The 27,680-nt window shown below is 40.8% G+C and overlaps 1 protein-coding gene across 4 annotated transcripts; it reads right to left on the bottom strand.

The window, feature by feature from the left end:
* MLH3 (mutL homolog 3) lies at positions 1-26,858 on the bottom strand. 4 transcript variants are annotated; one of them, XM_088839435.1, is made up of 13 exons: positions 26,771-26,858; positions 22,072-25,414; positions 19,257-19,355; positions 18,478-18,563; positions 17,622-17,726; positions 16,164-16,236; positions 11,098-11,169; positions 9,639-9,750; positions 8,517-8,676; positions 4,550-4,573; positions 4,369-4,447; positions 2,058-2,209; positions 2-1,021 (listed from the first exon to the last, which is right to left on the bottom strand). In XM_088839435.1, exons 2-13 carry the CDS (start codon positions 25,349-25,351, stop codon positions 878-880), a joined length of 4,386 nt encoding a protein of 1,461 aa, XP_088695561.1. In that variant the 5' UTR covers positions 25,352-25,414; positions 26,771-26,858; the 3' UTR covers positions 2-877. The 4 variants fall into 4 exon arrangements, with proteins under 4 accessions (XP_088695560.1, XP_088695561.1, XP_088695562.1 ...); XM_088839437.1 differs by having other exon boundaries at positions 24-1,021; positions 24,700-25,414; XM_088839434.1 differs by lacking the exon at positions 26,771-26,858 and having other exon boundaries at positions 1-1,021.
* Positions 26,859-27,680: the final 822 nt, after the last annotated feature.

Raw genomic sequence — 27,680 nt, 5'->3', positions numbered from 1 at the left:
CATTTTTAGACAGTGGCGCCTAAATAAAATTACTTGAATCTGTAATTTTATTACATCACCACAGGCTACAGTCCTCACCAATACAGTTCCAACATTTTTAGATGTCAAGGGACCTGTTTCTAGAATTTTCATATGATCAACAAGCATGTGACAGAGGGAGCTGACAGCTCCCTCGCAGGCAGATGGAGGCTGCAGAGCTTAGCGCCCATGTCCGCCTGAGGCGCAGCTCCAGCCACAGTGGGCTTGGGCTTGCCTAAAAGGTTTTAAGGAGGCAATAAAACAAGAAACCAGGAGCAGGGCTTTACAGTTCCTCTATTCCATCCCTGTCCTTGCTTCTCTTTATCGATTGCTTTTATCCTTAAAATAATCTAACTACAGGCCTGGTGGAAGACTGCCAGGCACATTTTTACCAAGCTTGGAGAGACTCTTCAAGGCCGAGATGCAGAATGTGAAGCAGCAGCAGGGGGCAGTGGAGGAGGCCGGAGGGGCAGGGCGTTCAGCATCAGGTGATCACATGAGTGCACATTATGAGGCTCAAAAAGTGGCAAACAAAACCCAAACCCCCACCCCGCTACCCCCAAATTCTGCAAGCCAACCAACCAGACAAGCAGACAATTAATCAGTAAATTTTATCCCCTTTATAAATTACAAAATGTAGACATTAAACATTGGAGGGCAACCTCCTGTGTCCACGGATGCCAATGAATGACCCGTCTTTAGGCTTGAAATCCATCTGGCTCCTCAACTGGAGGGCTCACCTGCTCAGGGAAGATGGAGATGCTGATCAGGGCCCCAGGCCCATCCAGTCAAGACCTCACTGGTGCCTACTGCTCACGCTCTCTGCTCAAAGGCCTACAGTCAGCATCCCTTTGGTTCCTTACAGACAGCAGTTCTGTTCTCTTGGCAGCTCACAAGGAGGCATGGATGCCTGCAGGCCTTGCCCTATACCACATCCTTCTCCTTTTCCAAAGAGATGCCAGGCCTGAGCCATTCTGTGAAGTTTAGCAAGATTGGGTTTAGTCTGTGGGAAGAAAGAGAATAACTCCAATTACCAGTATGAAAAGCCAAGGAACTTACAAGCATTTCCTAATTATGGCTATTCACATCAGTTTGGATTTCTAGTTTCTGGATTCAGAAAAGATTTTAGATTTCCTTAGGATAAGCGGGACTGACAACTAAGTCTAGAGGCACATCTCTTCAGGAATGGGGACAAAACTTCTTTCATTTTTCCATTGTCATATGAACAAAAAGTTCTTAATGGAGTAAAATGGACTAGATGAGTCAGAAAACATTAGTACCTGAAAACTCCATGCAAGAAAAGACTTTACAGCCCTCAGCAGGAAAGGTAAGCAAAATAAAAGATTTTGGAAAGCAGACATTCCTATGATGCTCTGGTGTTCTGTTTCATTTAAGATTATAACAAGGATAGAAATGTTCTTTAATTTAAACCACTTGCTGCCTTTATTGAATTATCCACATCATTGTTCCTGGACTGCTGAGTAATCAGGGCCAAAGCATAATGTGAAAATCTCCTAAGCTTGATCCTCAAATCATTTCTAGAGATCCTCAAATCATTACTCTAGAGATCCCTGGAGATGGCTACCATTTCCAGCAAGTATTGGACTGGCCAAAAAGTTCGTAACGGGTTTTCTGTACAATGTTATGGAAAAACCCAAACAAACTTTTTGGCCAACCCAATACTATCAAGCAACTGGCTCTTTAGGCTACATTTTCCAGCAGTGAATTTGCTGTGTTTTGGCCAACCTTCTGTGGTCCCAGAGAGAACTCCTCTATCTCAGAAAACCTAGAGCCGGTATGCAATGGATGTTCAGGATGCTTCGGTCTGTACATGTGTTCAGCTTAAAAAGTACGAAGGCATCATATGTATAATCAGATAGTTCTGCCTAAACTCCATTTTGAATTTGAGCTAGAAGATGAAATGGTGAGACTTCCAAAAAAACTTCCAGTATTTTTCAAAACTCTTGTATTGGGGAAAGGATTAAGACAGATTACATTTGGATCACAGGAGCTAGTCTCCTGTTAAGTCATTTCTGTACCTGTTTTTCCTGGTCCAAGTGGTCGATGTTAGCTAACGGCAGCATGGAGGGCCTACCATGAGCGCACTGGAATGGCAGCTGGCACCAGGACAGCGCTTCAATAAGGCGACAGCTCTCCTCGAAGCTCAGGCCATCATTAAACTTAATGGCCCCTAAACAAGACAGAAACCAGGTATGGTGTGTATGGTGGGAAACCCATGCTGGCCCTGGGTGAGAGCTGAATATCTGGGGAGAGACACATGGTTCCTAGGCTTCTTTCATGTGACTTTATTACTGCTTGAAATTGGCCTTTATGTCCATGGATGAAACTAAGGCTTCAGGACTGACTTGTCTCTCAGCTTTCCTTATGGAGTCAATTGTCTTTCTAATCCCTGCAGCAGGCATTCCTTAACTTGTTAGGACTTTGCCTTCAGAGTTTTCTCAGAGAGGCAAGAGCAATATTTTTGCCTACTTCTTAAGTTTGTGAAATCAAGGTCATCATCCATCCAGAGCCGGTCTATCACCAAGATATCTGTTTCCCTACAATGTTCATTTTGTTTGCTGATTTTTTGTTTGTCATAATCTTCTTACTCTAAACTCTCATACTGTCAGAAACTGCCTACAGTAATTTACTCAATCAACAAATATTAAGTATCTACTCTGTGCTGGAGCTATTTCAGGCAATGAATGAGATGGATGATCACCACCCCCACGAAGCTTACTCCCTAACAGGTGAGACAAACATTAAACAAACAGTTATACAATAATTAAAATTATAAGTACTATAAAATATAGAAAATCAAAGAATATATAACAGGAAGACCAAACCTGGTTTAGGAGGGCCAGGGAAGGCTTTTGTGGCAAAATGATATTTAATCTGAGACCTTGGGTTAAGAAAAACACAGCTAATTGAAGAATAAGCAGAAGGGCATTTCAGACAGAGGAAAAAAGCCAGTGCAGAATTTAGCACACAAGACCAAGACCAAGGAAGCCAGCTGGAGTGTGAAGGGCAAGGTGGAGAGTAACGTGAGAAGAAGCTGAAGACCCCTGCAGGCCACAGGAGAGGGGAACACGTTCACCCTCAGAGCAGTGGGGAGTCACTGTCCCGTCTTCTTAAGAAGAGTGACACTCGGAGTTATGTTTCAAGAAGATTCCTCTGGGTGTCGTGGAAAGAAGAATGGCTTGAAGGGAAACCAGGATAGATATGGGAAGACTAAGTCAGAGGACTCAACAGGGGAAGAATCATTGAGTCCCATGGAGGGGAGATGGCAGTGGAAGCAGATCGCATTAGACACACTGAAGATACACTTTGCAGGTAGAGATGATCTAATTGGGGGTGGAGCAGATACGAGGAATAAAGACAGGATAAAGCGGGGAAGGGATCTGAGGTGTTTGCAGGAGAAAAACTAACGAGGGACTGAGGTTATAAGGCCAGAAGAGACAGGAAGTGAAGAGAGGGGAAGGTTGATGGGGTGCCGGGGCTGGGGGAGATCAAATGGAGGGAGATGGTGTCTGGAGTGGAGACCCCACTGTGGTCAAATGAGAGTTGCAGGGGATTCATGATCCCTAAAGTAAGTTCCTCCAACACCATTTTCTCTGTTTTATCATAGTACCCTGCTCAAGAACCCTCAATGATTCTTGCCTTCTGTATAAGGTCTAAAGGTTTTGCCGTGACCTTCTAGGAGTCCATGCTTCTTCACCAGCCTAACTTCCTGGTATTCTTCGCTGCTCCTCATATAACCGATTTGTTTCTGCCTTTGGATCTCTGCACAGGCTGTTTCCTCCCCTGCACTAAACCTTCCCTTCCTCTGAATCCATGTCCTTCAGCTCATTCAAACCTTGACTCAAAATGCCTCTCCTCTGGGAGTTAGTTGCTCCTCTCCTCATAGGCCGGTCTGCACTGTGGTCCACTATGTATGCTGGCATTTTGCTTTGTGGCTTTCCCTGGCAGCTCAGTAGTAAGGAATCTGCCTGTCAATGCAGGAGACGTGGGTTTAATCCCTCACTCAGGAAGATCCCCTGGAGAAGGAAATGGAAACCCACTCTGGTATTCTTGCCTGAGAAATCCCACGGACAGAGGAGCCTGGCAGGCTATAGTCCACAGGGTCACAAAGAGTTGGACACAATTTAGTGACTCATCAACAACAACAACAAATTTTGCTTTGTAAAAATAATTTTCTAGGGTTCATTTTTAGTGTATTGTTTCTTGATCTAAGTTGTACCTTTCAAGAGGCAGATGATAATCATGCCTTCTACTTCTATCGTAACTGCTGAACCCTGCCAGTGCTTAGCATGCAAAGGCACTCAACAGCTGATGTGTTGAGAGTCTTACCATGGCAGGCTTGGGATGCCAACACCTTCTGGACAGTCAGTGGCAAAGTCCCTTGGATGCCTCCTGTGGTCTGGAGTAGCTAATGCGTAAACACATCTATTAATGGACAAGTTGGTGAAACAATGGAGCCTTCTGTGTGCGGTGCCTCTGTGTGGAACCCCAAAATAAGAGTAAAGCTTACCTCCACTTGTTCTCGAATAAACTCCTACAAACAGAAAAGGACAACAGACATGAATCTATTGCTATGTTGTAACTGCCCTTTGATAATTTACAAAATATCCCAATTTCCTTCTTAAAAATATATCTCTTGAAGAAAAGAGCTCCAGCAATATAGCACTTAGATACAAATAATGTATTGGTTGTAAGGCACTTTGAATATGAAATATCAAGACAACTGAAAGAACTCTTATTGAGCAGAGAATATATATAGCTACTGAAGCTTTCTCCAGAGAAAGCTCATCAACTCATGAGGTTATGTAACTGGCAGCCTAATGATTTGACTAAATATCAGGGAGGTTTCTCACTATGAGCTTGTCTGTCTGTATCTATTATCTTGGCCAGAACACATTTAATACGGTACATAAACAGAACATACAACAGTCATCAACACAACTGTGCACTCAGTATAATACTTGCTTCAATATCAGAAACATAAGTAGTTAGTTCCCACAGGCATTTTTTTGTGTGCAATAATTCCCTTCAGGTCAAAAAGCTTACTCTTTCAGGCATTTTGCTGGGAAATTTCTCCTCCTTTGCATATCTCTGTCCCTAGGGTAGCCTTCGCAGTAAGAATATCCCTGCAGATGTTAATATTTATGAAAGGACTAAAGAAATTTAAAGCAGACACTATTTCATGTTATTAATTTGTTTAACCTCTGGAGATTAAAAACTGTTTTGCGATATGGCACATTTAATAATTTCTTTATAAGAAAACACAGGATTTCTTTACTCCTAGAAATGTATAAATTAGCTTCCTGGGAATTCCCTGGTGGTCCAGTGGTTAGGACTCAGTGCTTTCACTGCTGGGGCCTGAGTTCAATCCCTGGTTTGGGAACTAGGACCCCACAAGACAAGTGGTACAGCTGAAAAAAAAAAAAAAAAGCTTCCCAAGATTACAACATGATAGATTCTTTTTAAACCAGACTCAGAAAATTCTCTTGCCTCTCTCATTTAGACACTAGGACACCATATTTATAAATGAGCAGTTACCAAGAACTAGGAGGGTAGATATTATGTATTTTTTAAAAGCCATGCATTTTCCCAAACAAACTTAAATAGATGTCTCATTATACCTGACCCACTAACAAAATTTAGTATGGTTACAGATCAAATCCTAACTTCTTTGCTATTCTCTCTTTTGCTTATCTGGGAGTTGTAAAACATTAGTCTGTAAGCCTGGGGAAGGGGAAATGGATCTTATTCTCTGTTCATTTCATATTTCAGTGGTTCAATTAATGCTAGATAATTTGAATAATATTTAAAAGGCACATTCATTAAGCTGGAGGGTTAATAAAGACATCTTTATAGAAAGATGTCTTAGTTTGATCTTTCAACTGCTAGGATCCAAGTAACTACCTCTTCTTCAAGACGCCAGAACTTTTCCAGCTTCTTTCAGAATTGACAAAATCTCTCCTGATCAGCCTGACTTAACATAATCAAGATTTGCTGAAACCATAAGCCCTGTTTCAGTCTGAAGTAAACTTCTTACCAGTCGTCTTTGAAGTCACTTTAGGGAAAGTTTTTATTATAATTTTCTCGTTAAATACTTAAGGATTGAATGACAATAAAAGATTTGAGCAGATCCTATCTCTTGGATTTAAGACAGTTTGGAAGAGAAGCCTTGGAGAAAATAAGCTGTGGAGGGAGAAAGGGGCCTCCGCTGAAAGCCAGGCAGAGGTGGTCTGATCAAAGGGCGATTCTGGGAAGGCTCAAGTCAAGGTGATCCCACAGCTGGCCCGTCAGCGGCCTCTTCCTCTCAAATGTCTTCTCACGCTTAGCCGACACACCTGCTCAAGTCTCTCCTGTCCGACCATGGGTGTCCTGCCCCATACTTCTCGACACCTCACCTTCCACTGTCACCCCATTTCTTCTGTACGGAGCCAGAGTCCTTGGGAAAGTGGCCCCCGTAGCTCCCCCTTCTCCCTCTCCTCACTCCTGTCCACCCTTAAGAATGGGTTCCTCAAGGCAGGCAGTGTCCCCCGAAGCCAAATCCAACTCCTCAGGCTTTACTCTGGCCACTGTCGACCATTCCCTTCTTGCTGAAAACTTCCGTTGGCGGTGGCAGTATCACTCTTCCCTGGTTTTCCTCCTCCTTCTCTCACCAAATATTTCCTGTCATCCTTGATGGTCTCTTCCTTTTAGCACTAGCGTTCCGGACTGGTGCCAAAACGTATACACCCCGAATGCTGGTGTTCCACAGGCCCCGCACTTTGCTCTCTTTTTCTTCTTCATATTCTGCTGGAACAATCTCACGTCCTTCAGATGCTTTTCCAGCTTCTGATATTATCAAAATATAAACAGCTGACCATCACAGGAGTTGAACAGTGCAGGAGTTAGGAGTACCAGCTGTCTTCACGGGAGAAAATCCTTGTATAACCTTACAGTCAGCCCTCCGCAGACGCACCTCCACATCTGGGAACTCAACCAACCGCAGATCCTGCAGTAGGGTAGGGAGCATTTTTCTAAAAGAATTTGTGTATCTGTGGACCTGCACAGTTCAAACCCATGCTGTTCAAGGGCCATCTAACTCTACAGTGTTAACTCCCAAACAGATGCTACAGCCCGAATTCTTCCCCAAGTGCTGGATCTGGCCTGTCTACCCACTGCACATCTTCATCTGAGGGCTCATGGTCTAACTCCTCAGCCAAGGGTACTCTCCTCCTCCATTTCCTTTCTCTGTCAAAAGCGCCATCCCTCCAGTCGACCAAGTGAGAACCCTCAGAGTCATTACTTCTCTCCTCTTTCTCTTTTACATTCTCTTGATCGCCAGGTCCTCTCGAGCCGCCTTCCAGATTATGTTTCATATATGTCTCTCTTCTCCATTCGCACTGCTACTGACTTAAGTCAAATCTTCATCCTGTCCTACTGGCACCAGGGCACGAGCCCCTCAGGTGCTCTCCACCTCAGATCTTTCCTATATCCATCTATCCCACAGTTTATCCACTAAATCTATCTTCTTCCTTTTGTTTCTAGATGTTACTACAGTAATTCGGGTGTCTGGAAAAAAGGATAGACTGAGTTGATGTGGATTTGCCTCTGCTCCAAACTGTAAGAGCTAAAGAAGCAATTAAGAAATCACAATGAATAAAAAAGGGACACCATGAAAAAAGGACAGGTGGGAGAAGAGTGCTGGAAGATAAAAGGTGGTGATTTTATGAACAGTTTAGGAAGAGAACAGAACAAATTACCGTTAAACTGAGTTACGTACGCAAGTTAAAATTCCCCTTCTAAACCAGGAGAGGGGAAAACAAGAGAAATAAAGGAAACTTTAATAGAAAAGAGGAAAGAAAAGACAACAAATACAAAATAAATCATGTTTGTTTTAAAAAAACACGTAAGTATTTAAAGTGCAATGCTAAAGTATACTTTACTCTTCTTCACTGACTGCCTACAGGATAAAATGCAAACTATTTAGCTGAATATGCTGAATCCCTTGATGAGCTGGCCTTGACCACCTATCTAGGCTCATCTAGGCCCACCACTATCCTGTGTATATCTTAATACAAGCCATGTGTATTGGTAGCTCCCTAAGCACAGGATCTGCTTCAAGTCTCTGATATCTGTCTAGAATGACCTCCACTCTTCTATACTTGGTAGGCTCCCACTGTTCTACAAGACTTTTTCTAAAACAAATAAAAAAAGGCTTTTCTTTTGACAGTTTCCTTGACCTCCACTCTCCAGGGCATAGTAAATATTCTGTATTGCCATAACACTTTCGAACATACCTCTGCTGGCCAAATTTCACTGCAGTATAATTTAAATATCTTTCCTCACCTTGAGCTAATTCATCTTTGAATCTCTGGAACCTGGCAGACAGCAGATATTTCAAAAATGCTTGTTGAATAAAAGATGAATACAGAGAATTTCTAAACAAAGGAGGAGGTTATTAGCAAGCAGCAGTTTTCTCAGCATCTGCAGCTGTGTCTTACCTCCACAATGCCCTTGGTCACAGTAGATCTTCCTCTTCGAAGTTCACTGGCTTCTCTTTCTACAAAACAGAGTGGTACTTTTCCTATGAGGACCAGTGAATCACTGGTGTCTGGAAATACAATTTCAAGGCCCAGATCTTCCAGATTTTTGTGGTAACACCTAAAGAGAACCTCAAATGTAAAACAGCTACTTCATTCACATTTTAGTATTGGTTCCAAAGCTGCCATGAGCTTTAAAACTTGCACTGTTTTTCCTCACTTGTGGTTGTTTAGGATTTTATTATCAAATTTCCTTTTTGAATTATAGTAACCTTTATTTTTTCCCCTCTTTTCCAGTGAATCAATTTGCTTCTGTCTTATTCCTGAATTTTTATTCTCCGCTGAGGGATTGCTAACTACTCCTTGCTGGCACTTAAAGAAGTTTGGCACAAATAAAAGGGCTGAGAATGTTTTGAATCAGCACTAAAGCAGGGAGGTAATTAACAGCCCCAGGAACTGAGAAGTTCTGATTAACGAGATGTAAATAAATGGATCTGCCTCTAATATAAATTATGCCCCAGAGAAAAAGATTTATTGGCAGTCTCATATACCCCATATTAAATAAATTTAGAGACAATTCTCTCTTTTTCATTTCCAATAATCTATGCCGCACCAAAGTAGGAAAATGCCCTATCTTGTGACTCATTATATGATTTGCCCCTTCCTCGGGGCCTGGGGTTTTACTTTATTCCCAGTACGATTACGGTGATGAAAACTAAGAATCTAGAATGCACCAAGGCAAAGCAGAATGGAAGCAATTACTGCAGTAACTTCGCTTTCAGAAACAGCACAACATAAATACTGACTGTTCCAAGGAACGGTTAAGAGTACTCTAAGCCAACTTCTGGAAAGAATTATCAGGGAAACTATATCCTTTACTCAACAGCTGTGATATAGTGGAAAGAACAGCATTTGGAGTCAGACAACCTGCCTCTGAATGCCTGCTCCATCACTTAGTATTTGCTATGACCTTCAACAAGTCATGTAAACATCATCTGAGAAAAGGAATAGTTACATTTACACCTCACAGAATTATTGTGAGGATGCACCTTAGCTTCATCACATCCTCATGGTGGTACTAACCATAAGAGTCTCCTTTGTTCCTCTGTCACTGTTATCTCTAGCGGAGGACTTACAGTGGAAGACAGTAATTTTTTTCGACCAAAGCCTTGTGTCTGTTGCTTCTCATAGGAATCTATTGGGAGCAAGAAGTAGAAGTCTTTCAGTTTCAGATAAAAATGAAGACACAGTTGTGAGATTATTATAGTGCTTAGCAGCATGTTCAATGTTTGGTTTTAGGCTCTGAATTCCCATTATTAAAGTCAAACTAGTAAATACCTAGTTTGTCTACTCATTTTAGCAATATTTTCTTAAATAAGAAATATTAGACTTAAATCTTACATTCAAATGAACAATGCAATGATCCGGTAGGTAGTCAACAAATGTGATTTCAATAACAGAGGTTGACTAATATTGGGGAAGATCCCCTGGAGGAGGGCATGGCAACTCTCTCTAGTATTCTTGCCTGGAGAATCTCATGGGCAAAGGAGCCTGGCAAGCTACAGTACACAGAGTAAGAGTTGGACACGACTGAGCGACTAAGCTCAGCACAGCACACACAACCCAAGGCTCAAGAAGGCGCCTCCTTTCCTTCAGAAGGACTGTCCAGCCTCTGATGAGAATTACTACTATTCTCAAATGATCCAGGGCCTATAGCAAGCGAGTTTTTCTAACACTGCTTTTACTATATCTTTCCCAACTCTTAGGTCTTCATTTTATAAGGAAAAGTGAAAAGTGACATCATTGCCATTCGAGTCCATGAAATACCTCCCGAGTCTTCACCCATTTGGTTTTTTTATTACTTGACCACAGGAGTAACGATTTCCTGGGTATTTTACATCATCTTGGGGACACAGAGCCTCATGATGGGAAAAATGGGTAGCACAAATTAAGAAGCACATACTGACTTTGGAAGAATAAGGAACAAATCAGAGATGCAGGTTGCCTCTGGGGAGAGGAACTAGGTGCAATGAAGGACAAGGGTAGAAAAGAAACCTTATCTTACTCCCTTCTGTGCCTTTCAGACTGGGACCCATTCAGTTATACTACCATTCAAAGACAAATTAAATTTTAAAATAGAAACAAAATATACTGGGCCTTCTGAGCTGTTGGTGGTCTCTGCCTAATAAACTGTGAGGGTAAACCATGATCACATGGGCACGTGGAGGGGCATATCTTTGTGCTGAACGTCATAATAAAGTAGCCTAATCTTTAGGGCTGATGCTAAGTATATGGCAAATATGCCTTTGACCATGTAAGTAAGATCCACAGGTTTGAATTAGTAGTGAACTACTACATTCTCTTAATTGTAAAAGTCACTCCAACAGGCTTCAGCTTCATTTTTTTATAGTTTTTTTTTTTTCATTTTTTTAAAACGTACAATTCATCCTTTTCACCACAGTTACCATTAGGCAAACTCTTTCAGGTACATTAATTCTGCTGGGGAGTCTCGAATCTTTCCTAGGCCTCAGCAGATCCTTACCAATGATCAGCTGCTCCAATCGGATGCGCTCGTGGGCAGCGTGCTGGTCCACCAAGACTAGCAGGTTTCCACCTAGAAGACCAGCAAGCACCACTAGGTTTCAAATTCTCAGGTCAAGATTAAAATAATCATGTTGCGTTGAGGAAGGAAAGGTTAATTCAAACTATTTAACAACATGAGCATAAGAGAGGCATACAAACTATGTAGTAACAACTGCTTCTTTTATTTCCTAAAAAGTATTATGGGAAAAACAAAAACAAATGTATCTCTGATGATATACTCTTTGGTTCATTAGTATTTCATTTCTAAAATATGTGTGAATTTAATGTTTAAATACTGACTGCTTTTTTAATTCAAATTTGATATAATAAAAGATCATTAAACTACATATTTTTTAATCAGCTGACCTTGATTTGCAAGCTACTCCAGTACCCATGAAGAGTGTAATTCTACTACACTTTAGATCAGAGGTCAGCAATTTCTTTTCTGTGAAAGGCCAGACAGTAAACATTTTAGGCTTTTGGGACACGTGGTTTCTGACACAACTATTCAAATATTCATTCTGAACCAAAGTGGCCATAGACGGTGTGAATATTGTAGCTGTGATGCAGTAAATGTTATAGACACTGAAATAGCAATCTCATATAATTTTTTAAATTTTATTTTAATTGGAGGATAATTACTTTACAATATTGTGATGGCCTCTGCCATATATCAATACGAATCTCCCAAAGAATTTCATATAATTTTAATGTGTTAAAAAATATAACTCTTCCTTTGCCTTTTTTCCACTAGTTAAAAATGCAGTACACCCGAAACTACTGTAACACCGTAAATTAACTACACGTCAATTAAAAAAAATAAAAAAAAACCCATTCTTATCGCCCTGGATATTACAGAAACAACTGTCTGGATCTGGCCCCCAGGCCACAGTGTGCCTTGCTTTAGACTCAGGCTTCGCAAACTTTGAAGAGTAGACAAATCACCTGGGGATCTTACTAAGAGGCATATTCTGATTCAGTAGATTAGGAATGGGACACGAGATTGTGCAAGTCTAACAAAAGCCGAACAAACTCCCATGTGATGTCATTTACTGACCTTGATTTTGAGTATCCAGGCTTTACACTCTCAAGTGCAACAGAGGAAACAGATTGTCCTGACCCCAGAGCCAAACCTACAGGGAAATCCTTTTCTCACTGACAGGAGGACTGATTCGCGATGACATAAGTACATCATTTTACCTTGTAATTTTATTACTTTTGGCCAAAGGGTTGACGTTTATTGTTCCTGATTATACTGAAATAAGAGTTCTCCTCTTGAATTTGATCAAACGAGATAATGTCTGTTTTTCCTGTTTCTACTAATAAGATAAAAAAACTGTTTCTATGACACCATCAAATTCATGGCATAAGAGCTTCAGACTTAAAAAAAAAAAAGATTATGTAATTTTTCTGACAGCATTTTCCACCACAGAACAGGCCCCCAAATGCTGAATTTCAAGCTCCTTTGAGGATAGGAGGAGTTGCAGCTGGTTGTGATGAATACTGAACATGCTGTATTGGGCAAAACAATGGAATAAATAATAAATTATGAGGGAGTAACCTCAAACTCAAAACTACAGCCAGTGTAAATTACCAAAAGTCAAGAACTCTAAGAAATCAATTCTGCACCTTACTCTGGAGGGAAGACTTATAGTCTACAAAATGTTCATGACATTTTCCATTCCTTGAATGAAGCAGAATATGTGAAAAGTAATTTACTTGTGTCAGAGCTATATTTTTGATATTCCAAAGTAACAGAATAGAAGCTTCATATGGGCAAGGATTTTTGTCTGTTATATTCCTAGCATGTACAACAGCACCAGGCACATCATAGGCACTCAATAAATATTTATAGAATAAATGAATGAATGCTTATTCCTTCAGTTCAATTCAGTTCAGTTGCTCAGTCGTGTCCGACTCTTTGCAACCCCATGAATCACAGCACGCCAGGCCTCCCTGTCCATCACCAACTCCCGGAGTTCACTCAAACTCATGTCCATAGAGTCGGTGATGCCATCTAGCCATTTCATTCTCTGTTGTCCCCATCTCCTTCCACCCCCAATCCCTCCCAGCATCAGACTCTTTTCCAGTGAATCAACTCGTCGCATGAGGTGGCCAAAGTATTGGAGTTTCAGCTTTAGCGTCAGTCCTTCCAATGAACACCCAGGATTGATCCCCTCTAGAATGGACTGGTTGGATCTCCTTGCAGTCCAAGGGACTCTCAAGAGTCTTCTCCAACACCACAGTTCAAAAGCATCAATTCTTCGGCGATCAGCTTTCTTCACAGTCCAACTCACATCCATACATGACCACAGGAAAAACCATAGCCTTGACTAGATGGACCTTGGTTGGCAAAGTAATGTCTCTGCTTTTTAATATGCTATCTAGGTTGGTCATAACTTTCCTCCCAAAGAGTAAGTGTCTTTTAATTTCCTTATTCCTTAGAGTATCATAATTATAGGTGGAAACATGCAATAAAAATGCCATTATATGGCATTAATTTCACTATAATTTAAAACAATTCTATGCCCATTATAAAAATTAGTGAAAATATTAAAATAAAAGTAAGATAATTATAGGAATAGGTTGCTTTTGGTATTCATGAGCAATAAAAACTCATTTTGATTAAAAAATTTTTTTAATCTAATACATACTCTGCGGTGGTAGCCAATCAACACGGTAACAACCTGGAATTGCAAGAGACATTTAAATATCTGAAGATTTGGTGGCTGTACCCATCTCAGGTGCCACTGTAGAGATTTTGGTATTAAACAACAAAGAATTTCAGGTAATCAAATATTTAGAAAAAAAAATCTATTCAGTTTCTAGAAATAGTAAGACTACTAGATTTGGACATTTACTAATTCTACATTTATGATAATTATGATAATTTTTGGTTACTTTACCCCTGATCTATGATGATATTTATCAAATTAATTTATACTGTAACAAGATAAAAGAGAACATTTTGAAAAGCAAAGAGAATGAACCACTTTCAAACTTCAGAAGCTCTCTCCTACAGGCCTACCTATCAGATGCCAACTCCTGCAGGGGTGCTCAGAACTCTCAGACACTCAGGCCTTTTCCAGAACCTGACAGGATCTAGCATTCCTGGTAAATAGCTCAAGGCTCTCCCAGTATAAAAAAAAAAAAGCTTTCACCCTCCCTAGTCTCTCTTCCATGTCACAGATTTTGGAAGTCTCTGCTAGAGGTGTAATATCCAACCACATTCCTGATACATTCTCGAATATTTCAAAGGTATTTCAGACCAAACTCATGATTTTCACCCTCCTCGCCTGCTTCTTCTTCAACCTGGTCCTGTAGTGTCATCCAGCTACAGAGGTCAGAAAACCAGGAGTCTTCTATGATATCCCTTCTCTATGTCCGATCCATCACCGAGTCCTACTGACTTATCTCCTAAATATCTTTCTCTCCAGGCCACCTCCCCATCATTTCTCAGATACTGCAACATCCTCCTAACACTCTCTCTGCAGCTACTAGGTCTCCACCTCCACACCTGCTCCACGCTCCACACTATAGCCAGAGCAGTATTTTAAAAATGGAAATGTGGGGACTTCCCTGGTGGTCCAGTGGTTAAGAATCCACCTGCCAATGCAGGGGCAGGGGTTCGATCCCTGGGCAGGGAATAAGATCCCACATGCCGTGGGGAAACTAAGCCTGCAAGTCCCAACAAGAGAAGCTTGTTCACGGCAATGAAAACCCAGCACAGCTGGAAAAAAAAAAAAAAGGGAATGTGATGTGACACGTGCCACTGTGAAAACAAACAATAATAAAGAAAACAAAAAGCCTTCAATTGTTTTCTATTGGTACTGGGATGGAGATAATGCCCATAAATGGTCTTTAGGATCTGGCTGTGACCTACAGCTCTAGCCCATCTCCTTGCTCTCACACAAGGAAGGGCTTACTTACCCTGCTTCCTCACGCTGATGGAGAGGAAAGCACGAATTGCAGCTATTCCTTCTGCCCAGAATACTTCTCCCTCCCTTCTTTACCTAGGTAACTTATACTTCAGATCTCTCTTTCCCGACAGAAACTTCTCTGACCTCCTCACGAAATCAAATCTCCTAATAAAGGTTCTTACAGCATCTTGTTTCTCTCCTCCATAATACTAGAGTTAAAATGTTAATGTTTCTGTAACTACCTGTTCCTCTTGCATGTATATTGTGTCCCACCACTGTTTCTCTAGCAGAGTCCCTCACATGCAGTAGGCACTCAATCAATATCTGTGAATGTGTTAATGTTATTATTTACAAATTATTATTGTTTTATTAAAGCAGGTCACCAAGAGATTATATGTTAACTCTTCATAAACCTAACAGAGTTTATCATATAAAGTTTCTGTTATTATAAAGCAATTGTACTGAAACATTATTAAAAATTTAGAGAATGGAGAAGACTCTTGAGAGTCCCTTGGCCTGCAAGGAGATCCAACCAGTCCATTCTAAAGGAGATCAATCCTGGGTGTTCATTGGAGGGACTGATGCTAAAGCTGAAACTCCAATACTTTGGCCACCTCATGCGACGAGTTGACTCACTGGAAAAGTCTGATGCTGGGAAGGATTCGGGGCGGGAGGAGAAGGGGACGACCGAGAATGAGATGGCTGGATGGCATCACCGACTCGATGGACATGAGTTTGAGTGAACTCCGGGAGTTGGTGATGGACAGGGAGGCCTGGCGTGCTGGGATTCATGGGGTCGCGGAGAGTCAGACACGACTGAGCGACTGAACTGAACTGAAAATATTTTAAAGTAAAAGATGAAACTTCCCCTTTGCCCATTTCTATTCCCACTCCCAAGGTAACCATTCTTAATAGTTTAACATGTATCACACACATACACACACGTCTATGTACATAAAACTAAATGTACTTTAAAATTATTGTTTCATGATATATTTTCATAATTTAGATTGGCTTTCCCTACTCTGGCCAAATCACTGAAACTATATCGTGTATAACGAACAACCTTAAAAGGAGCTGGTCAGAAGGCCCACCCCACTCTTACCTGCCTCACCACTCTCTTCAGTCTTAGTGCTCATTAAACAGGCAATAAACTTGTTATCCACTTGCTGGAGAACCTGCCATACATTCAAGGAAGTGGTACAATACTAAATATAAGTTAACAATGGCTTATCTGCAGAGAGACAAAATCGCACTTAATTTAAAGCTGTTTGCATTATAACATTCATATCTAAGACTGAGGGTAGGTGCGGATGAACCTGCAGGAGTTCAAGGTTCCTCATTAGGAAGGATAAAGAAGAGACACGTAGAGCAACTAGAAGACAAAAGGAGAGACTACAAGGGAACAGACTGAAGCAACTCATAGGGTTATGTTAATAAAACTTCAGAGTAGACTTGAAATGTTCCCAACAGAAGGACTCTTCATAACAGGTAATATGACCAGAGAGTTATTAATATGAACAGAGACTGCTAACAGATAGGGCTGAAAAAAATTCGGAAAATGTATACAAAAAAATGAAAACCATTTTTGTAGGAGCTGGTATATTATAAGGCAGTAAGTTAACAGCCACTGGTGGCTACAGACCTTGGTAGTTCCCCTCTACCTAGATTGGTCTCAGCTTCTAATTCACTTCCATACTGAAAATAAGAAGATAAGGACAGCCTGAGTGGTGTAGAGAGAGGGCAAACTAGAAAAAGGGTCCCTTGTGTTAACTTCTCAATCTGGGATCTTCTAAGCCATGTCATTTGTAGCCTCATAAAATAGAGGGCCATTTAAAAAGGGGCATCATTGCACATTTAAGGACAATGTCTCTATATTACTTAAGTAAGTAAGTGTTAGTTGCTCAGCTGTGTCCAACTCTGCAACCTATGGATTGTAGCCCACCAGGCTCCTCTGTCCATGGAATTCTCCAGGCATGAATAGTGGAGTGGGTCCATTCCCTTCTCCAGGGAATCCTCTCAACCCAGGGATAGAACCCAGGTCTCCTGCATTGCAGGCAGATTGTTTACTATCTGAGCCACCAGGAAAACCCAAATTTACATCAACTACATTACTTAGTTGACTTATAAATTATTGTCAGTATAGAAAGTCAATATATAATCCTTGAAACTGTGTGCCTGAATCCATAATTCATCACTCCAAACTTGCTCACCCCAATAAGGACACTTTTTTTTTTTGTAATTGATGGCATCACCGACTCAAGGGACATGAGTTTGGGCAAACTCTATGACACAGTAAAGGACAGGGAAGCCTGGAATGCTGCAGTCCACAGGGTTGCAAAGAGTCGAACATGACTTAGCAACTGAACAACAGCAATTATAATTAGCCCTTTGCTTTTTCTTCTGATGATAAAAGTTTTAGTAAGATTAAAAAGAACACATGTGCCTTGATCAGGGTGGTCTATATAATTAAATAAATCCAATTTCACATGAGTTAGCCTAGCTTAGGCGATATATATATATATATATATATATAAATGAGATGTCAAAGGCAATCTTTTACCTGCATTGAGTGAATCATTTCTTTGGTGAAACGATAAGGATACAAGATGTTGTGAATTTTAACTGCTAGGCTCTCAGCTTGGCCGCTGCTTACGTCAACAGCAACCTAGAAAGACCCAGAACAAATGTCATTTACGTTGTAATCTTTTATGTCTACAGAACTGTTTTACCAAAGATCTCAAAGTACTTTAATAACATTCATTTTCACGGAACCTATTAGAGGTGGGTTGAATTCAGGGAACTTATAAAAATTCAAAGGGCTCTATGAATTTTTACTCTTTAATAATAATTTTTGTTTATACACAAAATTACTGACAAAAACCCAATACTTTCAGAATAACAATTTGCCTGTGCTTCATAAGCATGTCCTTAAAGACATCTTAACTGATGAATCAGTAACAAATGCGCATCCACTCTGCACCCTCATTGCAACACACAAAGCACACTGTATGGCAACCCACGGAGGAGAGGATGCATACTCAGGTCCAGTGATGAAGATCCAGGTACAAAACAGAAGATTCACTGCTTTATCTAACGATAACAGTGTTTACTACCATCACCCTAAACACCTGGCCAAAGCTGCAAGTCAGGGTTTCTGAGAGTGGTAAACACATTCACTATTCACACACTGATGACACAGGTCTAAAGTATCATCCAAAGTGACCAAGCTTCCAAACTGCTACGCATTCTGATTCTTCCTCTCTACGTTAAATATAAATTTCCAAATACATTATTTGGAAACATGCTCATTTTCCCTTCATAATTACAAATCAATATAGTCATTCATGCCCACCCCCCAATTTAAATGAAATTTAAATTTTAAAATAACATGCAAAGAATAAGTGCTGCAGACCTACCTCTGGATAACGGGCAAATACTGGATTGTCCCACTCTGAGAACAAAGACTGAAGCGATTCAGGACCAAAGGCATCGTCCCCAGCAGCTAGAGCAAAAGGGGACAAGTAAAGTTGGCATCAAGAGCCTCAGGGAAGAGGGTGCATGGTGTCTCACGCTTGGTGCAGTGCGGCCTCAAGACCAAAGATCAGACACCGTGTTCCCATATTCTGCACATGTGAAGTGTTAGCTGTATCTCTAAATTGTTTTTATCTGCTACTTCTTAAACTGGGGTTGATGACTGTTCTTCTGGCATTATAGCTTTTTCTATCAACTATTTTCAAGAGATATTTCAGAATATAAGTCCACAATAAACTGGTTCAAATTAGTAGCCCCACTTTTTTAGGTAAAAATATACCTTATTTATTTTTAGAAATAATGAAAAGAAAAATGATAAATGCAGATTTTTTTTGAAGATAAGAATTTAGCTTATATAAAACTACTGCAATATGGAGTCAACTCCAACCTTCAAAAATAAGAAACATTTTTCTCAATCACAAGACACCACAGACTGTGCCTAATCAACCAGCATTGACCTCGTCTGGAAAAGTAATTTCTGATCTAAATGCATGCACCGAATTAACTTAGTTCTGCTGTGAAACAGGACCACAGGGAATTCCTGGTTCCAGGAAGGCACAGCTGGCACTGATCAAGCTCAACAACACAGCCCTGCTTTGTTTTCTTTCAGCTGGGTGGCACAGTACGTACTAGGTGTTCTGGCAATCTCTATTACTGCCCCTACCTCTGTTATTCTGTCTCATCAGAGTCCTCTCTTCCCGAGCTCTAGGAAGGAAAGGAAGAACAAGGTCGCTTCTAAAGGGATGACACCTGTACTGAGAACCTAAATATAAAAAAGAAAAAAAATCTAGACATTTGAACTCAAAATATACACTATTAAAATAATAGTTTCATAAAATCTCTTTCTGTACAAACTGAATTAAGACGTAAGGCAGACTAGTAAACACTAGATTGAGTCAGAAGTTTTTTTAATGAAATTATTCTGCTAATTTAGGAATCTGCCTTAGTGCTTAGTCCTATTACCCGTCTACACCAGACAGAATGAAGACCTAGAAAAGATCCCCAATGGACATACTTTTTTTCGCAATACGTATGTGTCTATTATAACAATCACCTCATCCTATTAATACCTTTGGATGGTTGTCCTCCCTAATAGTCTGTGGACCGTTGAAAGAAAAGCCAGTCAATATGCAATGCAGCAGACCCAAGCATGGCGTGGATCACAAATGAGTGAATAAATAAAGAGATGAATGAAGGAAAAGTTCTCAGTTTAAATTCCAATGTCCAGTAAGATGTCGCCCAAATTCTGCCCTCCTCTCTGAGGATGATCAGATTTGAGTTTTAGAGACAAGGCCAAATTTGACAGTTTCGAACAGGTGTAAAACATGGTGAAACTATTATTTCAAAAAGATAAATCTGTTGGACAAAAAATGGAGAGAGATTAACTAAGAATAATAAAAGTGTGAGGTGAAATAAAGTTGTGTCACTGTCAATAGAAAGAACAGAGTTGAAGACATTTTAAAGAAAAATAACTACCAGGGCTGGAGACTTGACAACCACTCCTTAAAATTACCTTCATAGAGCCTTTCTTCTGTTCAATTAAATCCACCTCTTAACAGTTCATCTCATGTAACCTTTTACATGAGGCTCAACCAGTCCTAAATGTCCTGCTATACACCAGCCATTTACAGAATGGTAGCCAACCCTCACCCCACCTGTGAATGGAGCGTGCTCAGAAGCCATTTTTCTTGGAACTAGTTCCTAGACCCCAAATACTTAGTTTTTCATTATGAATCTCTGACTTAACATGACTCTCAAAGGTTCACTGCAAGACCTGCTAATCGAGAAATTAAGTAGGTTGAAGCATTTTAGACATCTAGATTTATTTAACAGGAACAGATGTTCACGTTCAGTATGGCCAGCCAAGATTTCTCCCGTTTTGTTTTAGAATCAACCATCTCAGTTTAATAATATCCAGTTATTTTTTGTCACCATATTAGAAGCAATTGTATTTCAGAAAGATGAGGTGCCAGTGCCTTAGATTTACCTTTGATTAGCGTTCAGTATAAATCAGGACACAAAACTATATATGCTGAAAAACACGTGTCTTTAAGAGTCATGTGATAGTCTCAGGAACAGTACTGAAGAAAAGGGTTTTTCCCTATTTAATACTTTGAAAGTTACTACAATGATTACTTTTTTTCACAAGGGAAAAAACTGGAAACCGCTGAAAAATAAAAGTCTTATTTAACCTTAAATGAATCAGAGCCTCCTGCTAGAGATATTTATCCTAGGGAGAAATGATAAGTTAATTTGGAACTACCTTCATACAATTTACATTCTATTGCAACATTCAAGACTTAATACAGATGAACATTTAATGTTGATCCTCCTGATGCAAAACCAAGATTACTGCCAGATGGAAATCAGTTTTACCATCTCCCAACATCTGGCTCGCAACACGCTGCCAAAACAATGTCACTTTTAATGTTGACTGAGACCTGGGAACTCAGAGTCCTAGTCTAGGCTCTGATGTGGCCTTGTGGTCTGATCTAAAAGCCACATTATTGTTTTTCTGAATAACGGCCGCTTATACAGACCAATACTATTAGCATATACATTATAATAAAGTACATTTGAAAAGTATGATTATAAAAATACATACTTAACCTACATTCCAAAAATTTTATGTCCTATTTTTAAGTCCTATTTTTTTTTAAGTTTATAAATATACTACTGTACTAAGCCATAGATTTTACTGGGAAATCTAGGATGACAACAAGAATCATTCTAATCCTTTACCTGGGAGAGGTGCAGAGAACTTCCAGAAAAATACCTCACTGGCATTGCAGGTGCTTTTAAAGACAAATTTCTTAGAGTTGCGTGTTTGGGAGACAGGGGAAAGTGGGAAGGGAAACACTATGAAGTGAAAGTAACTCAGTCGTGTCCAACTCTTTGAGACCCCATGGACTGTACATGGAATTCTCTAGGCCAGAATACTGGAGTGGGTAGCCTTTCCCTTCTCCAGGGGATCTTCCCAACCCAGGGACTGAACCCAGGTCTCCTGCATTGCAGGCTGATTCTTTACCAGCTGAGCCACAAGGGAAGCCCAGGAATACCGGAGTGGGTAGCCTATCCCTTCTCCAGCGGATCTTCCCGACCCAGGAATCGAACTGGGGTCTCCTGAATTTCAGACAGATTCTTTACCAGCTGAGCTACCAGGGAAGTCCCCAGGGAAACACTGTAGCTCTTCTCAACTATCAATAGCACCATTTTCATTAAACATTGTCGCATCCTCTTGTACACACATACACCCATAGATAAATATACTTACAGTTCCATTCTATATCACTCTTTCATTGTAATTTTATGTTTAAATAATATTGGACCTAGAGAATTTTCATATATAATAAAACACATTTTATAACTTCAAAATGTTCTATCTGCTAATAAAATCTCTTTGAATAATGACTATCTTACTTCTCAGGCATTATTTCCACCTTCAAAAGCATTCATGCCAGTGAATGCCATATACTTACCATTCTCCAGCAGAACATCCACAGCCATAGTTGTCAGGTCTTTAGTACAAGCAGCCCGAACATCCTCAGTAGGAGCAGTGAATGTGCTAAGTCCTGTTAGTTTGTTGATGTAAACCATTCTTCCCAGAGTTACATCAAAATGCTGCCGCCAATCCAAAGAACACGTGTTGGACTCTTCATTTTCAGAACAAGTTCTTGCTATGGATTCCTCACTCTGAAAGCAAGTTCCATTTTGGTCAGCTGTGGAATCTTCCACGCAACTCATTAACATTCTACTTGGAGAGTCAGGACTTCCAATCTGTTGTTTTGAAGCTATAAGAACATCTGAATCCTTACTGAAAACTGTAGCATGGTCATAGGGCAGTACCAAAAGATTTCCTGGTATCTTCTCAGTGGTATTGTTGTTAGAATATGTTTCAGTGTCTTTACTGAAGAGATTACCTTGCGTAACAGAGTTTGACGTTGGGATGTTGTCACTTTCTGTTTTCTTATGCTCATTTTTAAATAACTTACAAGAATCTAGGGTTAACCCACTGGACAAGTCACCATCTTTCCTACTGGAATCTAATTGTGGCAATTCATTAAATTGACTCATATCCATCCTTTGAGTCTCTCTTTCGGAATCCTTCAATCTGGATAATTTAGAGGCTAGTGATTCAGGTGACTTCTCAACATCCAAAAAGTTCCTGTTAAAATGAGGCAACTCCTGTAGAGTTACAGTGCTTCCTGTTAAGCAAAGCATCTGTTGTTCCAAACAATCATCTTCCTTGGAGAATGGAAACTTTTCTGAAGAAAACATGTGATTTACTGGTTGACAACTACTACTGGAATCATTATATTTCATAGTAGTGATTTCACAGATATCAGAGTTGTCTAGGTGGTTTTTGTCTTTCCATGGAATGTCAGCTTCAACCTGAGGACTGAGATTGGTAGTGATTTCTAAAGTATTATTTTCCTCCACTTCAGTATTCAGAGGATTTTTAACCTTCCCATATTGCCTTTTAAACTTCTCTAAAGATCCGAGCTGTGAACTTAAGCTTAGCTTCTTATGAGGTATGGGTTTGGCAGGACCAATCAACTTGTCTGTTTTGTTACTACCATCTGAAACATGTCTACCCCAAGAGAAAGAGGAGGTGTCAGGTAATAAGCCATCTGTGTGTGATTTTTTACTACTTTCCTGAAAAATAGCAAAATTTTTATAAGCTGCTGTATGTTTGTTCTCTAGCTCATAACTTCGATTTGTTCTGCACAGACTTTTGTTGGGCAGCTGAGCAACTTCTTTACTTAAAGTGCTGGTTAAATCTTTGCTGTTTGGAGTCTCAACTGAATGGTGTGTTCTATTTCCAAATGTTTCTTTGGCACTCACAGGACCAGGTTGAGAATAATTTTTAAATAAATGTTCTGTTTCAGTTGATTTAGTTTGTTCATTTTGTACCACATGAGTTATGAAGCCAGTGGAACATAATTTAACTTGTCCATAACGAAAAACATTTATTCTTCCACAAGTACTAGGTTTTTTTCTTTTCTCTTCCTCTCTCTGAGCACCAGGTTCTCCTGATAATGCTGTCTCAAAAGACAGAGGTTGGCATTCCATTTCAGTAGCATCTTTAAATCTCTCTGGTTGATTCTGAATTCTGTTATTTTCCAGGATGTTGGCAGCCATGCTATTAACAGTAGTACTTACTTTCTGTGTTTCTAGATCTTCTCCACTCCCCTCAAAGTGATATAATGTCTGAAAAGGGCTTCCAAACATTTCTGAACTGGTTCCACATGGGTTTTCTGAAGGGTTATGTTCCAAGCAAGACTTTTTATGTTTCTTATTTTCTCCCAATTCTGATGCCCCAGCTGTCTCTTGTTCTAATTTCCTTGACTGTGAGCAAGCACTGTCTTCATTTTGTAAAGATGACTCTGCCATTTTACAATGGGCTGGCCCATCAGATTTGTAAGTGTACAAAAATGAATCATTTGTCTTTTTTCTGATAGCTTCCAAATCCCTAGAATTTTGTGTGCTTATGTTTTCTACAGGAGCCTTTCTTTTCACAGCTTTTGACTGCAAATTGAACATCTCGTAGGACTCCAAGATATTATTACATGCATCTTGGAAACTGACCTGGCCACACTTCTCATCAGAGGACACTTGCTTCTGAAGACTAACACTAAATAAACTAAAATCATTATCTTCACTAAATTCCTTAATGTCCTCACTTGATAATTCCATAAATAATTTTTCTTTCTTTAAAAATGTTTTTACTCCTTCCTCAATGCAAACCAAAAGAGTATCCCAGTTCTGAAACTCAATCAGGGTTTTTGCTGGCTCCAGGCACACGTCATACTCACAGAACTGGCACTGCACATTGATTACATAGATACCATGGAGTTCCGGGTTAGACCGAGGCCGAGGACTTGAATTCATTTGCCTACTGACAGAACCACTCTTTGGTTTGCATATAATACTTTCTTTCCTTAATAAAAAGTCAATGAGTTTATGCAACTTTGTCCTTAAAACTAACCTTTTGTTCACAAACAAAAACTGCATATTCTTATTATAATGTGCTTCACAGCTGATAAAGCCAGTTAGCTCAAACTCCTTATATTTAAAATTTATTTCTCTTAACTTTTGGGACTTACCCAGTCCATAAATTTGACAAAATCGGGAACATATGTCTTTGGTTTTAGGGAGTTGAAGAACCATGGAACCAGAAACATCATTTCTCAAAGAGAAAGAAATGGAAGGGTGCATGAGTGACAGAGCTTCTACCCTCTGCCTAACCTTCTCAAACTCCAGTCTAGGATCCATGCATTTCCTCCTAACAGGTAATTGATAAAACAGGTTATATACAGTGACTGTTGTCCCGGCACTTGGTCGAGTTAAGTCAGCTTCACAAGCTTTCAGGGCTTTCCCATTCTGAAACAGTTTCACAAATGTTTTCATCGACTTGTTTTTCTTGGATGAAATTTCCACAGCACTGGCCATATCAGCTATACTGGCCAACGCCTCCCCCCGGAAACCATAAAACCTTGGGTTCTCCAAGTCCTGTACGGAGCTGCATTTACTGGTGAAATAACGATCTCCCACCTTGTCTACATCGTCACTCCCCATCCCAAATCCATTGTCTATCACTTGAACTTGGAAGGTTTCCATGTTCACCCTGACAGCCACACATTTAGCTTCAGCATCGATACTGTTAAGGGCAAGCTCCTCAACACACTGGCCTAAGGAGCATATAGCCAAACCAGAACGCAATCTGGCTTGTACTTCAGCTGACAAGCATTTGATCATGGCAGGTAGAAAGCAGGTGAAAATGCCAGGCAGTGGTTCCCTTTTCTGACTGGAAATAATTGCCTGTGGGAGGAAAACAAAACACACACACACACACACAATTAAAGCTTCAGAGTTACATGGCATCAACCATTTCTCTCAAGCATTATAAAGAAATATTTGAGGTAAATGAAATCTCTAATTAACAAAAATTATATTTCTGATCTCTAGGCAAATCAAACAGCTCAGATTTGGCACAGCAGATTTAACATCCAAAACAGCATTCATAATTTCATAATTTTTACTGCTCCTAAATCCCAAATGCCCTAAGTGAAATCATAATCACACTTGAAGTTGACCCCTAAAGTGTTCAAACTGCCAATCACTTCACCAAAAACAGATGCTTAATTTCCGCTAAGAAACATTAGCTAGAAATTATTCATGAAAAAAAGTCCAAGCTAGTTTCATAACATTTATCAATTACACAATAACCATGACTTTTAGAAAAAAATTACAATGAAGTGCTAAGACACTGTACTAATTAGGGTGAAGGAAGAGGAGGAAATGAAATCAAATTATTATATCAAGGAGCGATAATTATTATAATAATTACTATTGGTTAAATGTAGTGATCTTAGGGGAAAGAGACTAAGAATGGGAACGGGAAGGGCAGGAAAATTCCTTTGCCTTTTAAGCCTTTATCTATCATTTGATTTTTAAATCTTGTACATGTATTACTAAGTTTTCAGAAGGCCCTTACCTATCACTACTCATGATTTATTATTTTGTATTAATACTCTTTTGGTCTTTACAGATGGCTCCAAACTACCTCAGTAATAATAATGATGGCAAGGGGATCTTTAAACGAGACTTTTTCTTGCAGTTAAAAATGACAGTTCAATGAAAGGTCCCCTCCCTTCATAGCCGAGAGTAATATGGGCTGGACCGTCTCACGAGTGGTTGGGCTTGTTTATCAAACTTGGGGAAAATCAGAGCTCTAATTGCAGATCTGATGGTTTCTAAGATAATGTACTTTGCAGCCGGCAAAAAATGAGAGGTCAAGGTTTACTAAGTATTTCTGCTGGTACCCAAAATTCAACGATTTCCGATTTCCTGATTACGGGGCTTTCGGGGTTCCTGTAACAAGTGGGACGATCTGATCCGGGTTCAGAGCTGAGAAAGCTTGCAGGAAGAGCAGGGCCGCGCCCGCACCCCACCCCACCCGAGCCCGAGCGGCCGTCAGCCTCAGGCTCCACCCCCGCGCCCTCCCAGGGGGCAACCGGAAACCCCGGCCCGGCCCGCCGAAGGGAGGCCGGGAGTCGTCCCAGGGCCCTCGCGCGCCGGGTCCGTAAGGCTGGCCCGCAGCGGTCGCCAAGGCCCTTCGAGTGGGAGACGAACTCCCAGAATCGTCCTCTGGTCGCGGGCTTTACCCCAAGTCACCTGGAATCGTAATTCCCCAACTCCCTGATACCAATCGCCTCGGACGCCGGGCGCGCGCTCGTTGGCTGGTGAGGCTCGTGCACGCGCGAGCCCGCGAGCATGCGCTTCTGAGGCGCCGCGCGGAGGGCGCCCACCAGTCCGTGAAGCCCCGATGCGCATGCGCACCAGGTGTCGCCGGCTCGGGAACGCAAGGGTCGCCAGGTCTCTTCTCACTGGTACCCCGAAGTTTCGTCTTTATCCCGTTTTAGCATGGCGTGAAAAGCTGTTTCTAGCAATTTTTACTTGTTTTTCCCTTTTCCCCCTTCTCATTCCTGCTGTGTGCGTACTACCGTTTAATTCAACAGAGGCTTCCTAGGAGCTGCAGTAATAAACAATTCGTCTGCCAATGCAGGAGATGAGGGTTTGATCCCTGGGTAAGGAAGAGCCCCTGGAGGAGGGCATGGCAACCTACTCCAGTATCCTTGCCTAGAAAATCCCATAGACAGAGGAGCGTGAGGGGCTGCAGTCCACGGAGTTGCAAAGAGGCACGACTAAGCACGATATTTTATTTGCTTATCCTCTGTCTACTCACTAGAATGTGGATGTTTGTCTATTTTTATTTACTGCTGTATCCCTATGGCAAGAACAGTGCCTGGCTTATGTTCAGTTCAGTCGCTCAGTTGTAACCGACTCTTTGCGACCTCACAGCACGCCAGGCCTCCCTGTCCATCACCAAAGCCCGGAGTTCACTCAAACTCATGTCCATCGAGTCGGTGATGCCATCCAGCCATCTCATTCTCTGTCGTCCCCTTCTCCTCCCGCCCCCAATCCTTCCCAGCGTCAGACTCTTTTCCAGTGAGTCAACTTGTCGCATGAGGTGGCCAAAGTATTGGAGTTTCAGCTTTAGCATCAGTCCCTCCAATGAACACCC

Source organism: Moschus berezovskii, chromosome 9, assembly GCF_049115385.1.
Source record: "Moschus berezovskii isolate FMDL1 chromosome 9, NW_MosBer_1.0, whole genome shotgun sequence".
NCBI lineage: Eukaryota > Metazoa > Chordata > Mammalia > Artiodactyla > Moschidae > Moschus > Moschus berezovskii.
The sequence above is the reverse complement of the archived record's forward strand: the minus strand, read 5'-3'. Positions and strand labels throughout refer to the sequence as shown.